The 15,397-nt window shown below is 46.3% G+C and overlaps 1 protein-coding gene across 1 annotated transcript in view; it reads left to right on the forward strand.

The window, feature by feature from the left end:
* The window catches only part of ADAMTS9 (ADAM metallopeptidase with thrombospondin type 1 motif 9), an 81,236-nt gene that overhangs the window by 50,964 nt on the left and 14,875 nt on the right, over positions 1-15,397 (forward strand). The window contains 2 exon segments of the mRNA XM_086618925.1: positions 9,116-9,283; positions 13,286-13,459. Coding sequence (XP_086475051.1) covers positions 9,116-9,283; positions 13,286-13,459 — 342 coding nt within the window.

Genomic DNA, 15,397 nt, shown 5'->3' on the forward strand with positions numbered 1-15,397 from the left:
AAAGCTGATCCAGACCAAAATGAGAACTCGATAGCCTATGGATATCCCCAGCCATCTGTCTGAAGCTGTCTCCATCTCAGAGCTGTTTACTGTACACTCAGGCTGGCCCGCCATGGCTGCTGTCCTTCTTGGGTCCCTGGCTGTCTCCCATCTAGGATCAGTCAGTCCGACTGACTCTAGGGGCTGCTGGTTGGCCGTGCCGATGAAAGGCAAGACGTTGTCTGCTTTGGTTCCCCAGCCAGAGAAAGGCCTTTGACAGTGCAGACCTCTTTGCTTTTGTTTAAAAAAGCAAATCAGACCCGTTTCAGCCCTTCCCTGTATTCACTGCTGTATGTTGCCCATCCAGAGCATCCCACCACCAACACCCAGCTTCAGCCACCCTCCAAAGCTGTGCATTCCTGGGTGACAGCTGAGGTGGGCAGAGCTGTCTTACCATCCACCTATTCACTGCCTCCTGCCCTTCCCAGAGCTCCTCCCAGAAGGTAAATGCAGTTGGGGATTTTGTTTGAAGAGTTTCAGCCTGTTGCTCCTCTGGAGCAGTGGTGATGGATGCTTCTGCAACTCAGTGCCCACCGTCCCTGCAGAGGCTGAGTCATAGCTGGTGGCTCCAAGCTGGTTACAGGTGGGTGAAGCCAGTGGTACCCAGCCACCTGGTAGAGGAACATCACCTTATTCCTCTCTCGCTACTCTAAACCCCTCAACATTTATTTTCCTTTCCGTTTTTGTCATTTGCCTATCATCACCAGGCATCTTTCATTACCACCTCCATTTCTCCTTAAATAAGGAGAACTATATAGGTATACTTTTGCTGTCAGTTCTCCTGTCTCTTGGTTGCTAGTGTTGATGCGCCATGAGCAAGAAAAACCCCATGGAAGCCTGTCTGCTACTCTGCAGGTGAGGAACCACCCCACGACACGTGTGCTTGACGCTGAGCCTGCACTGCCGGCCTTTGCCGGATCAGCTCCTCGCAGGATCCATTTCCTGCAACCTAGTGCTCAACTGTCACAATCCACACTCCTCCCTGGCAGGAACCCCGTAGTGATCTGACCTGGTGGTTAAATTGAGTGTCTTTTAGTCTGATGGAGAAGTTAAAGGACCAGGCCAGAGCATCCCCTCTAACTTCCCTAACCCAATGCCTGAACGCTGGGGTAGGCCAGGGTCATGAGCTGCAGAAAAGGTCCAGTCTCCTCTGCTCTCCTTCCATAGCTTCTCCCATTGCCACTGCCAGGACAGAAGTGAGCTGGACCAGTGGTTGACTCGGGAGGGTTATTTCCTTGTATCTTTAAACTTTTCTCTTTCCCTCACCCCCAGATGCTGCATCTTCTCCCAAGTTCCTCAGTGCACTTTCCCAGTCAGAGCAGGTACCTCCGGTAGTATTGACTGATGTTTCTCAGCATGTACAGTCCAACCCATCATTCTGTCCTAACTTACTGTAAAATACTTGCCTTTCTCCTCCCAAACAAGTGTGGTGGCTGCGTTTGGTGTTCCTCTGCAGTTGCCTTTTTACACCTCCCCTCTTACACGTTTTCTCCATGGGCTGGTCACTGTCCAGGCTGCGCACAACCGTCCTGAGCTTGAACAACAAGCGGTGGGACTGCTGTTCATTGATGATTGGCCTCAGTCTTCATGTCATGGTTGGCCCATCTATGACTGCTGGCTTCATAAAGTTTGCAGACCTCCTATACATGTACGTATGCTCCACGCACACAGGAGAAATAAAGCAATAAATCAAAGAGCGATTGCTGGGACTGTTTGTCTCCCAAAGCACTGGCTTTGACTGCAGTAATTGAGATACACATTAGATTGCAGGAGACATGTTAGAGCAGTAATGTGCTTTCAAAGATGAGCCATGAAGTTCAGCATCTCCAAGCAGATCCCTGAGCTGGGTGTTGGGAGATCTGTGTGGTTTTGCCCACATTCCACATTCACACTATAAACCCCAAAGTGCAATAATTGCCGTTGCTCAGATCTTAGGGATTGTAGCGTTTAGAAACAAGGACGTATGATGATGAAGGATACTAAGCACAAAGGCATTTACTGTGTTTCTACCTTTCCTGGTGACTGATTTGTGCAGTCGTTAAGGAACATTGATGTCAGTCTTGTTCCAAAGGCACTTAATGCTCTATTCCTGTTTTAATTTTTACTAGTTCACAGGGGAGGCTAGTGAGCCAGCAGCATGGATGAAAATCTATCTGATGCCCAAGACCACATGCAGGCTGACAGTATTTGATCCCTAGTGCATTAAGCCAAAATTTTTCTTTATAAAACCGGGCAGCAAGAAGCAGCCCAGCATTCCTACAAACCCTGGTGTGATGCACACCTGTGAAATAGGGCTGGTGTTCCTTGGAGAGCTCTTTACTTTGTGTTTCGCTCCATCCGACATGGAGAAATCCTGTTCTTGAATGGGACTTCTAAATGGCGTTATAATTCAACTGTTCACTAAAAATATGAAGTGTCAGTTAGGCTAGGCTGCTTGCTGCTTCAATTGCTACTTTCTTAAAAGTGCCACAGCATGGAAAATAGGCTTCATCAGTGCCTTCCGCATCCCATTATACCGGCGTCCTCAGGTAGCTCGCACATTTCCTCCTAATTTGAGAAAATGCCATCTAACGCCTTCCCTCCCTGCAGAGACCTGCAGTGGCTATCTGGGGGCTGTTGCTTGTTTGTTGTTCAAGTTAAACAGTGCAGAGCGGGGCAGGGATGCGGCTTTTAAGGAGCTTTGTGTGTTCACTGCTGATTTCTGCACCCAGTGAAGCCTTTGTACGGGATGTAACAATAGGGTGGGTGAAAGATGAGGAGAAGGTGCTGCTTAGTAGATGGACACCACAGAAGAGAAGATGCATGGCTTCTCCTCCTCCTGCTGTGGTTACCTGTTTTTAACTCGTATATCTTGTGAGGTTTCCCAGCTCAGGGAAATTATTGTATTGACTTTAGTGCTCAGGGCCTTAAATCTCACAGGAGTTAGAGCCCAAGAGCATCCTTTCCTCTGAGGCAGTTTGTGCTGCTGGAGGAACGGGCTCCAGACACACCTGTGTCTTCTTTCTACTGCAGCAACACATCAAGTTGTACCCTTCTCTTTAAGAAATTTACTTTTTTTTTTTTGTTTTCTTTTTTTTAACCTGTTACAAGACATCATCCCAGGTCCCTGGCCAGTCTTGCAGCTTGGTTTGGCAGCAGCAAGGTGAAGGTTTAGTGGATTGTTTTGTTTCCTTCTTTTGCAAATAATCACTTGGGAAACTCTTGTGTCTCTGCTGCAGAGCTGAGAGTGGAGCAGCTGGAGGACGGAGACCGTGCGGGCGCTGCTCTGTGAGCCAGCATGGCTGTTGCCTCTCGCCTGTGCCCAGGGTGAGGAGCACTCCTCAGGGACACTGGGGCAAAGCCTGCTCTTGCGCATGCCAAGGGCATCCCTCCGGCACTAGGAGGGCTCCTTGGGACGTTTCCGTGGGAGTTCTGGACAATGCTCACAGTCATACTTGGATGCTATGCTCCAAAATCCCTAATGCTTGTGTCCTTTTTTTTCAATCCTCGTATTTCTCTGGAGAAGTCAGCATAGATTAAGCATTTCTAAAGCCTCTTCCAAACTGCAGCGCAGTGCTTTGGTTTGGTTTGCTCAGGTCTCTGGTCCAGTTGCTCTCTCTTGAAAGCAGAGACCACCCTTCCCTTTCAAATGTACAAAAATTGTATGTATTTTCTGGCCTCCTACCAGCTGAAATCACCATGACCATGTGCTTTTGGCAGCTGTGTGTGGTAAGGTACGGCTCTCTTACAGTTCTGCTGGGTGAATCCTTCCCTGCGTACCACTCTCCCACTCCCCTGGGCATGGACTTCTCACAGTGCCAATGGAGCTGGGCTTGAGACCACACTAAAGCAGATTGGTGGAAGGAACAGGGTTTCAAAATAACCATCAAATATTTCCTAAGCATCTCCTAAAGCACTGCAGCCCCTGGAGAAACCATAGCATGGAGCTGCACCTTTGTTTCAAGCCTGTTGCTTGTCTCACTGGAGCCAAGGGGGTTACCTGCTAAAATACTTTGCTGTTGTGAAGCTAATTAACTTAGTTTGGCTGCCCAGAGCCTCTGTTGCTGGATAACGCACAAAAACTCGGGCATCTTAAGACTTCTAGTAAAGGCTCAGCTGGTGAGGAATGATACAGGCTTTCCTTGGTGGTGTCTTCTGTTGTCCTTTGTGCTCAGGAGGCTTCAGAGGTACAGATGTCACAGGGCTGTGATTTCAAAGCTGCCAGCATCTGATAGCAGCAGCGTGAGTTATAGTAAGAGCTGATGTAGACTAATAGGATGCTGAAATGTAACTATCAGGGTGCATGGTTGGGCTCTGCTTGTAGTTGGAGAAGTTCGCTGACATCCAGGAGCACAGCCCCTCATGGAAAGGGTGTGCAAAGCATCATTGGGCTCTGTTGTTTTTCCATTTTATTTCATCTAGCACATGTTTCAGCTCAAACTGTTAGAAAGATGAACGAGGGCTTACTTACGAGCACTTACTTTCCATATAATCCGTAATGTGAGGAAATCTAAACCTACAAGGATTGATTTTAATTTCCTCTAAAAAGTTGCTCCTGGCAGAATCTGATAAAGCTGGTTTTAGTCTAATTCTTCCCAGCCCTGCCCTTGGTGAGCTATCGGAGCATACCTATCTTTGGGAATTCAATTGGTGATCACCGTAGCTTGCATTCATTATCTCAGATACCTCCCAAATCGCTGGCTGATGCGCAGGGGCCTGGAGAAGTGGTCTGACAGCATTTTCTGAAACTTTCTACTTTTGAGGAAGAACGTTCCCAGGTTCTTGCTGGTGGTTTGCTTTTCTGCCCCCACACTGAGCTTGCCCATTCAGGGCGGAAAACCAAGGAGAAGGAGAGTCTCTCCACAGCTCTCGACTGCTCTATGCTGCTGCTTTCTTTTCACCAAGATTTACTTATTTGTGCCCAGGGTTGTTGAGTCCTTTCGGTGCCAGATTGACGTTGCTCACAGCCCTCAGCCTGGCAGCAGCACGGCCACAGCCCGAGCTCCCAGTACAGAAGAGCAGGTCATGGTCTCCTGCAGGAGAGTCAGAACTTGGGCCCAACCAGCTGGAAATTTTGTACAAATTTTTAAGAGCTTTTGGGGTACATATTCTGTTTTTTTGCCTGCTACCAGCCTGGTGAATCAGGTAGCAGCCGTCCTATCTTAGAGAGCTCTTAATGAACAAGACGTACCCTCACCTTCCAGAATGTCAGAGTAGGAGATGCACCAAGGGTTGGTTTAAAGCAGTTTGCACGTACTTGGTAAAATAGAATAATCTTTGTCATTCCTGCACTCTGAAACAGAAAACAAATTTCTGTGGAAACAAAAACACAGGCTTGCCACTGCGCTGGAGCAGAGTGATGCATTGTAGGAGAGATTTAGCATCGTGTTCTGACCTTTCTGGAAAGAGTTGATACGGAAATATTTTTGTCGTATTTATTTAAACTTTTTTCTTGCATTTATTTAAACTGGGCAGTATATTTATTTGAAAAAATCAGCAGTATGCCAATCCCCAGTCTTTGGCATGTTAACAAAACTAATCATGCAATAAACATAATACCCTTAAATCTGTGCTCAGATGCTTTGATCCTAGTGCTCTTAAGAAAGTCCTTTCGTTCTTATTCTCCACGTAAAGCACCAGGTGCGACTGCGGTGATTTTAGGAGATAATAAAGATAATAATAAGAGAAAGGTTTACTGGAGTCTTTAGCGTAGTGGCTATAGCTGATTTTTTTTAAAATAGTATTTCTATATTATTTTATGTGCCACAATTGTCTTGTTTTTTTTTAAGAAACTGTTGTTTTTGTCCCACCCTCCATGCCTGGCTATTCTCCCAGGTTCACCCAGGGGTGCTGTTTATTGCTGTGCCTCTATTGCAGGCTGAAAACAGCATTTCAGAGAGACGTTTTCAAGCACTTGAGGGGAGGCAGAGGCGGGTTGACCATAGGCAAGCCCAGTTGCATGTGATTCTCAACTCTAGGAAGCTGGTGAGTGGAAAAAAGTCAATACAATACTTTGGCTACACCTTCAGGGCTGGATCCAGAGGTGATTAAAACTACCAGAAGTCTTTCTGTTGACTTCAAAGAGCCTTGGATGAGGCTGCTGTTCCACCCGCCCATCCCTAGTACTTGGAAGTATTTTCTACAGGGAGTGGGAGGGGGATAGGAAAGAAATAAAGAAAAGAAAGGGGAACACAAAATGAGTGTTTTTATCTGTGCTTTTCAAATGTTTTAAAGACAGCAAGGTCAAAGCTTACCTCATGATAGCACTGTTGTTGATACATACCTTAAGCAGGTGGTTGAATTGCAGCGATGAAGAGTCCTGCTAATGAGACTGATGGCAGTGGTAGGTGTATTGCTTCCCTAAGTCATGTGGCATTGAGATGAAGCTCACTATTAAATAATTTTCTGCATGTGGCTCACATATGCTTAAAATCTACGTGCTGAATGAAAGTTGGAAATACCTGAGACGAATTAGAAGGCAGCTATGAATTAGACTCTTTGCAAAGGAATTTTCAGCCTCTGATACTTGGTTACATTAGATTATTTAGCCTCTCTTTTCTGTCAGTGCAAATGAGATCATAACTCACATGTGCATGAAAGCAAATGGATGGTTTAGATCTAAAAATGCACAGCTGCCTAACTTTGATTTGTATTAAAGACAGACATAGAAATGATTAATTCCAGTGTCTTGGGAATTACATTTAAGTCTTAACAAAAGTAGGCAAATTATGCCTCAACCTCTGAGTGCACCAAGGTACAAATGCAGTCTTGTTTGATCATGTGATGGCGAGATAAATGTCAGAAACAGGCTCCAAGCCAAAATTAAGCAATTTGTAGAAGGGCAATAACAATTTTGGAAATGACTAGCACCTTATTATGGGTGAAATAAAATATTTATCAACTAACTTCAGAAACCTGTTTGTGTTGTTGCGCAACGTGGTTATTTTTCTTTCAGAATAAGTAGTGAATCCAAGGTATTTTTTAATACAGAAAAGATGCACTTGGCTGTACCGTCTCAGGATCCTGATGAAGGTGTGAGTTTACTCTTTAGCTTTGGCTGTCACAGTAAAGTGGCATCAACCTGCACGGAGAGTCCTTACTCAGGAGCACTTGAATTTTTGCTAAAGTATCAGTGTTGCCATTTAGTCCAAAGACAGTAAATGGATGAAAGTGTTAGAAGTTTACAATTGGGTTTGGTAGGATTTGACATTTCCTTCTTGCTGCTGACGTTCGTTGCCTGGGGAGAGATGTAGAAAGAATGAAAAAAATGCACTTCTGATCAAATTTGAAGGCTTATAAAAATAGGATAGCATTAACTCAATCTTTTTTCTGTTGATGCTAAAGAAAAAAAGTGAGGTTTATGAATCTGGGCAAGTCGCGAAAGTCTTATCTTAGAACAAGGGACAGCGTTTCTTCTGGTTCTCAGTGCAAGGTTGAATGTTGCTCTTTGGGATTTTTGGCCTGTCTTGAAATTGGAGCTGGGCTCCGGAAAACTCAGGGGCAGACATCCCTGCCGCAGGCTCACCTGGCTTCCCAGGTCTCATGGAGGAGCATCATTAATGGCCCTTAAACCCTATTGATCGCAAGGGACCTCAGCTGCCTTTTGTCAATCTGCAATGATCTTGCAGCAGGAAAACAGCCTTTTCCGGATGTTGCTTATTCAAGCTTTTAAGCAGCAACGTCTGATCTTACAAGTTACGTCCATTTCTCTCCACGTTGGTCTGAACTTTTCCGTTTTGGAGCAAGTTACTGCGCTCTCACTGGTCCTTTGCGTACCTCTTAACATAATAGGACTGAACGAGTTGGAAGTAGTGCTGTAATTTAAAATAAACACAGCTGTCAATGCATATGCCAATTTCTATTCTAATGGATCTTCCAAAGCTACTACATACATAAATTGTAGCTTTTTAGGTTTCAAAAATATTCACAGGCTGGGAAAAGCTTGGGCTGTAATTTATTTCTTAGGAAACATACTGATGGAGTGGCTCCAAAACGAAGAAGCCTCCTGTCTGCATGTTTGCTCTGTTCTGAAAAGAAAGCAGAATATTTTATATTGAGAGATGGTTGAAATAGTGTGTTTGTGTTCAAGAATTAAACCAGGATGCTTATGACATAGCATGTAGTGACTTGCATAACATGCAATGCAGAAATTGAAGCTGAGTCTCTGGGTGCATCATGCTGAGTAAGAGGCTTGTTCTACACGAAACTGTCATATTAAATTCTTGTCGTGATTCCAGACCCCTTTGATTCCTAAATCTTTTGGAGGAGACTAATCTGAAATCAAAGTGAAGTTGCTTGGGGTTTGCATGCCAGAAGTGGTCACATTTGAAAAAGTTCAGTGAACCTGCAGAGAGAGGTTGAAATTAGTTGCTTCACTACAAAGCTTACAGCTAACATACCTGCTGATTTGCTTTTTGCTTTGATTCTTCAGGCTCTGCCTTCTTGCCACCTTCTGAGTTGTTTTCAAAATGCATAAATCTTAAGGATGAGCATGTCCTGGTTTCAGTCTGTTTAGTTCAAAAAAAAAAGTAAATCACTCTGCACTGGTAAAACAAACATGAGTTCAAATACTGAGGACACGGAAAGACGGGTTTTCTCTTCTGCCTTGTCCTTTGAGCAATTATTTCCCTCTGTGAAAGTGTATATTGCACTTTACTGTCCTGATTTACCAACATTTGACCTCCCTTTGTACCAAGGTAAATGGAAATGGTTCCTTTCAAGTTCTTCTAAGTAGATACTGAGGGCTCCTGCCTTGATCCCTGTAAGATGACTCTGCTCCTTTGAAACCATTGGAGCAATGCCAGGAATCCAGCCTGTTATCCCTGCTGAATGTCAGCTGCTTTCTCTGTTTTGATATTGGCATTTTGGGGGGCTTTGACCAAGAATATCATGCAATATTAAGTGCAAATGGGTGCATTTCCAGTGGTTAAAATCTGCCCTTCCATGTCCCCCTCGAGCTTTGTGTAGGCTGCCGGGGACCTGGGGATGTGCTTTTTGGTTCAGTTAAAAGGAAATGCCCTGAGTAGCCATGGCCCGTGTGTAACCATGTAGCTGGCCCTGTGTGAAAGCTGATCTGTTGTTAACTTTATATTTACAGTGTTCTGTCTCCTGTGGAAGGGGCCAAAAGCACCGCAATGTGTACTGTTTGTCAAAGGAAGGGAGGCATGTAGAAGAAGATTATTGCAAGCACCTTGCTAAGCCCAATGTGCAAAAGAAATGCAGAGGGGGCAGATGTCCGAAGTGGAAAGCAGGAGATTGGGGACAGGTGAGACACGTTGTATACCCTTTTGCACCCTTTGATATTCTTCCTCCATCCAACTGGATAGAAGCTGTTTTTCCTGTCACTTCTGTCCTCTTGAAGTTTTCAAGGGTAAAAGTTTTTGGGCCAGATCCTCAGGTGGGATAAAACAGTGTAGCTTCATGGATAGCAGTGGAGCAGCACTGATTTGTACCAGCTGAAAACGTGGCGACTTACTTTTAGTATCTAACTGAAAGCAAATTCCTTAGCATATAATATTAAAGAGAATCTTCTATTTATTAATTTTTTAATATCATTATTTTTTAAATGTGTTGCATCCAGAGTAAAATCTTTTTTGGCTTTGAGAAATCTGAAATTAAATTTATTATCAGCTTCCTGGGAAAGCCTAAAGAACAATCCGAGCTGTTGATTAAAAATGCTTTTCACTACTTTTTGTTTCTTAACAAGCTCATCAGTTAATTTTGCTTCATTAAAAAGTCAGACACTGATGCGTAGAGCAGAGGCTGCTGGAAATACGAAAGTGCTTGGAGTTATTAAGTATCTTGTTTGCTGAAAGCATAGCTTGAATCCTTGTTTTCTGAAAATAATGTTTTTGTCATCACCTTGAATCTGCTGCATCACATCTCTGAACCTGGCTTTTCTCTCTAGCCCATTAGTGTGCTAATCAGCAGAATTATTGAAAATCTCAGACTAAATGAACTGTTAACTTGTAAAACATCATATTCTCTTGCGGTCTGTCTTCCAAATTAAGGTACAAAACACCAATTCTCACTGTATGCCAGTTCCCTGAGAGATAAACCATTAACACCGCTACAGGCTCCCATGCAAATGTTAGGACTAGGACAGCATGCTCTTGTTTAACATGGACTAGTAAAAAAGCAAATAAACCCACTGATGTTCTATGATTGCTTTCAGTCTTGGTTGGTTTTGGTTTGGTTTTTTTTAGTTTTTTTTGAATGCTTACCTTTGTATTCATAGGACAGGAGTATTTGCCCTTACGTGTGTAAAGGGATGAGATTGTATTCACCATAGAGGTTCAGTTACTGAGGTCTGGGTCTGTTACACAAGGTATGGCTGGGAGCACCCAGGTTGCCCTGTGAAATGCACAGTACTGCTCCCATGCTGAAAATTAAATAAATATTATTACCTTTATTACCTGCAGGACTTATACCTCAATTTTATGCAGGAAGCTAGACTGAAAAGAAATACAAGGCCGTGAGATGGTCTTGTCATATCTGATTTGCACTTTATTTAAAGAGACGGCTCCTGAAAGCAGTTTTTTACAGCTAATAATCGAAAACATAATAATGTAATGGTCTATCGGTTGCATTAAAATACGTTAATATTAATTGATAAAAGTAAGTGTTTTAAAATTCCCAACATTCCACTGCATGAACAGAGTTAATTTTATGTAAGTAGAGAAAGAAACCCAAGTTAATAGGAGGATGTGGTGATTTATGACCTGAGGTAATCTCTTGTGACTAGGCAATTAAGGAATATTTGTATGCTAATAAGACAAAAGAATAGGCAGTGCATTTCCAGCAGTATTTGCAGCATGGGGGTAGCTCCGCAGCCCAGGTCCCCGATGCTGTCTGTGCTCAGCCAGACGGCATCTTGCTTGGGGAAGACACAAAGGGGTAGAAACTCTCATTCTGCAATATCAAACTGGGCTTTTTACAGTCACATGAAGTGCTCTGACATGATGTCCTTGCATCCTGATCCTCACTCGTGCTGGCAGCGCTTGTTTGCCTGCGAGAGGTGAAGAGTTGGGGCTGTTGGGAGCACTGGCCGTGGCTGTCCCTGCCAGAGGCGTGCAGGGCTTGCACGGCTTTGCAAAAGATATAATAAATACCTCAGAGCCGAGGTGGATTTATGTGCTGAACTTCTCATTAAGGCTATGAAACAGGCAGGGCTTTGGCGCTCTGAGTACCCGGTAGATCAGGATCTAAATGGGCACGGAAACTCCATGTCACCTTCTCTGCCATCGGTGCCACTTGTTGAAACTAGGAGCCGTGATCAGTTTGCACTTAGGTACTATCGAAAAAGCTTTCTGAAGGTCTAATTGCCTCCAAAAGATACTCCCAAAGCTGAGCTGATATGAGCTGGCTGCTGCCTTTTGTCCTGGGTAAACCAGCAAAAGTTTTGCGTGAGAAATAAGGCAGGGTTTTCCTATAAAAGTGCATCCTCCTTGTCATCATATCTGCACAGGACCTGTTGCATGTACCTTTAGAGTTTTTTTTTCTTTTGGGAAAAGGAATGATTGAAAAAAATCAAGATTAAAAAATATAGGAATGGTTAAAAATTAATCCCCACCAACTGAGCCAAGCGCTCCGCTCCCAAGTTTTTTTTCTCTCTGGGTGTTTTGTATTCAGAGGCTGAGTAATTCTTCTCTAGACTAAGAAGCCACTTTCCTGCAGCAAAGCATTTTTAATATATCTGTAATAAACAGAAGGGAAGAAAAAAGGCTTTTTCTCCAAGTTTTAAATATGCTTATGTCTGCACTGAAATGTCAGATTTAATGTGTTTGCATCTCCTAAGTAGTATCAATTATGGCCATTTACCTTTCACTTAGCAAAAATACCAATATTTATTCTGCTGTCTGGTATTTACATATTTCAGCTGCAGGCTGAAATCCAGCCCTGTATAAAAACACAGGTAGAGCATGGGTAGAGCTTCTCCATAGCCAAGCTGGCACTCGGGAGTTTGTTGATGGTCTTTCTCAGTGGAGAAAAGAGCACTCCTGGGAAAACATATAGACTCCGTAGAAAGGACAAACAGGCTGTCTGGCTCGTGGCATCCCATAGGGGAGTATATATAAGTACAACATAAGTTGGCTGCTCTCAAACTGAATATCTTCTGGCAGTGTCACCCGGCTGTATTTCCCCAAGGTAGACACAGGTTGGCCGATCAGTATTCTGGATTAAAACGGCCAGGATGAAAATGGTGTTAAAACCCACCTTTTTTTGCCTTGATGAGAGAGCATAACGGTGTTATTTTGAAGCCAGCCATAAATCCAGCCACAGCAATACTGATGCTGCAGTGGGAAGAAGCACCCCGCAAAAGGAGATGCCTCCATCCACTAGGAAAACTCCCGTGAGCCCGACTCACCCACTTTTGGGTGCAGCCGTTGCCCCCTCCTCAGCAGGGCTGTCAGCCCCCCCGCAGCCCTCCTGTGCCCCCAGGCTGGGCTCACCTGCAGCTTCAGCTTCTCCAGCCGGGGCCACATCAATATCCTTTTCTCCCATGCGGCGACTGGATCGCACTGCGGCTGCCGTGGGTGTCTGGCCCACCAAGTGCTCTTAGGAAACCTTTCCAGCTAAGAAAAGCCTCACCTACATAAAATTCTCTGCGAAACAGAGAAATTCAGGCTTTTCTTGCTGTGCCTAGAAGTGGGGAGAAACGTGCCCACAGAGTAATGAAGGGAATGTGAAATGCAGTTAATTTAAAAAAGGCATTCGTTTTCACAAACTAACGGTATGTCCTGGCTTGCGTGCATGTGCATGATTCGATGCATGCTGAGAGAAGTCCCGGCTGCATCAGGCTTTTACCTCTCTCTCGCTCCAGACTTTCTTCTGTAGAATTCAAGTTTGCTTTTCAGTAAAGTCTGCTCCAGTGAAATTGGCAGCATTTGATGTATTTTGAACTATTACTTTTTTGAGCTGCGCACCTGAAAAGTAATATGCAGAGCCTCACTGCCTCTGGCGTGTTGCTATGCTGTAGCAGTGCTGCTATCTCCAGAGGTTTTTGCAATAAAAATCCTGTCCAGGAAATCCTGACCTCACTGAAGCCGACAGCAAAAATTCCCACTGGATTCAGCAGAGCAGGGATTTCAGCCTGTCTGCTCTGCCCTTGTGAAATTTTTCCCTCCCGTGATGACGAGCCTTACCTGGAAGTTTAAAACTCCGCTGTTAGAGATCGCTATCGCTGCCGTCGAGCGCAGAGCAGAGGGCGAACCCCGGGAACGCCTGCGACGGGGTCCACCACTCACCTTCTTGTCCCTTTCTGCAGTGCTCGGTGTCCTGCGGCCGGGGCGTCCAGCAGCGCACCGTGCACTGCCACGGTGGCATCCCGAAGGCAGCCGAGGCGGCAGAGTGTGACCCGGGCGGCCGGCCCCCTGCGCAGCGGGACTGCCACCTCCCCCAGTGCCCCGCGCACCGCTGGGCGGCCGGCGAGTGGCAAGCGGTAAGCGGGGTTATCCCCTCCACCTCTCTCCGGGGGCACGGCACTTGTGCTCTCAAGCGTGCAGAGTGGGAGGATGCTGGAGACGAGGGGCCGCCAGTGGCGGCTGCCGGAGGGCCGGGATTTTGGGGTTTGCAACCAAAAAAGAAGCGGAGGGAATGCTCGTGTGTGCTGGCTGGAGGGGGAGCTGAGAAATACCTTTGTAGGGTTAATTTATTGTTTCATGCTGCCCTGTGTTTGGCTGGGACCTATGCAAATATTGAGCAGGTTTGGGATAGGGCGGATTTGGGTCTGTTCCCAGAGGCTGAGCCCCCGCGGACCGAGCCCTGGCGCGCTGCTGCGGCAGCGAGCCCTGTGCGGGAGGATTTGAAGGAACTGGGGATCATCAGTAACTCCTGCTTTCCTGCCCTGTTACCCCACTCCTTCTGACAGCTCTCTCCCTTCGCTGAGCTCTGGTCCATGCTTTTTGCCAAGCCATGAGCAGCACTGAGAAGAGATGAGCTCTCCCACGGGAGATGGTGGTTTTCTGGGTGACCAGGATCAGTTCCCAGGTTAGACTGGAGCAGGGGATAAAGCTGCTGCTGCAGGGGTTCAGGGAGTGACTCTGACTCTCCTGCATTGAGGGTGGTGGGTGGGCCTGAGTCTGGTGGGTGCCAGGAGGACAAGGGGGCTCTGAGCAGGAGGAGGGGCTCCAGTAGGAGCCTTCCATCAGCTGCCCGCAGGGCACTGTGGCAAGCTTCCATTGCACAACAGATCTGGCAGAGAGAGTTCAACCCAGGCACCAAAATGATTATTTTCATTCTGGTTTCGTTCTGTTTTCAGCCATCGCTGGGTGAAAGAGTCCTGCCCCAGTTCTCCTCCATCCCTGTCCCACTGTCCCAGGCTCTTCCCTGCGATGTAGGGACTGCCAGCCTTGGAAGTGGGACAGGTGATGGAGCTGCTAGCTGTCTGACTCGTGTGTCACACACCCACAGAAGAGGCCACCGCTCCTACGGAGGGGGTGTCCTGATTGCACAGGGAGAAGGGGATTGCCCATCATGGGCCCTCCATGGGGATACAGAGGATGGAGAGGGGCAGAAGACTCCCCAGCACCACATGCCTCATTCTCCCTGCAAAACTGCTGCCAGGCAGCAGGGGCTCAATCCTGCACTCTTTGAGCAGCAAAGATCCCACTGATTTTGGAGGTGCGGGGTCAGAGCCTGATCCTGCTCGACCTGATGCCCACAGTGCGCAGCCCCGGGGAGCAGGAGAAATAGTAATCAGGCAGGGCCCTGGCTTTCTCTACTAGTCAGGCTGGTTTTGTGGTGTTCCTGCATGGGCTGGGGGGGCTGGAAGGGGGATGAAATTGGTCAAGGTCCCTTCCTCTGCCGAGACAGCGTAAAGAGGCTGCTGTTTAAATGCAAAAACAGGGCCTCCTGCTCTGCTAACAAAAGATGGGGAGGCACCGCCGGCTTGATGCTCAAAGTCTTGGTGTTCACAGACAGGGGGCCTTCCTTTATTGTGTCACTAAAAAAAAAGGAAAAAAATAAGAAAAAAAAAGAGGGGAAGGATAAGAAAGGCAAATTTACTGATGAGAGAAAAAGCGTTTCATGCATGCAGAGGCTGCACGACTTTTGCGCTGCAAGAAAAGAATTCAAGGTTAAGGCAGCGTTGCTCTCCTCTCATCTTGCCTTCCCCACGAGCTTGTCCTTGGCTCACGATGGCATGGAGCACCCCAGGCTGCAGGCAGCTGCGCATGACTTACCTAATATCCCTCTGCCCATGGCACCTCGGCCTGACGGGGACGGTGCAAACAAGTTTAGCTTCATTTCCCTGGTCTCCGCAGTGCTGGGAAGTTGTAATGAGTTTATAATCCCATGTAACGTGTCCGTGGCTACGAGAGGCCGGAGGAGACCGTGCCCCGTTCCCAGCTGCCAGGGAGCCAAGGCATGGTGGGAGGAT

This window comes from Tauraco erythrolophus, chromosome 12, assembly GCF_009769465.1.
Source record: "Tauraco erythrolophus isolate bTauEry1 chromosome 12, bTauEry1.pri, whole genome shotgun sequence".
In the NCBI taxonomy this organism is placed as follows: domain Eukaryota; kingdom Metazoa; phylum Chordata; class Aves; order Musophagiformes; family Musophagidae; genus Tauraco; species Tauraco erythrolophus.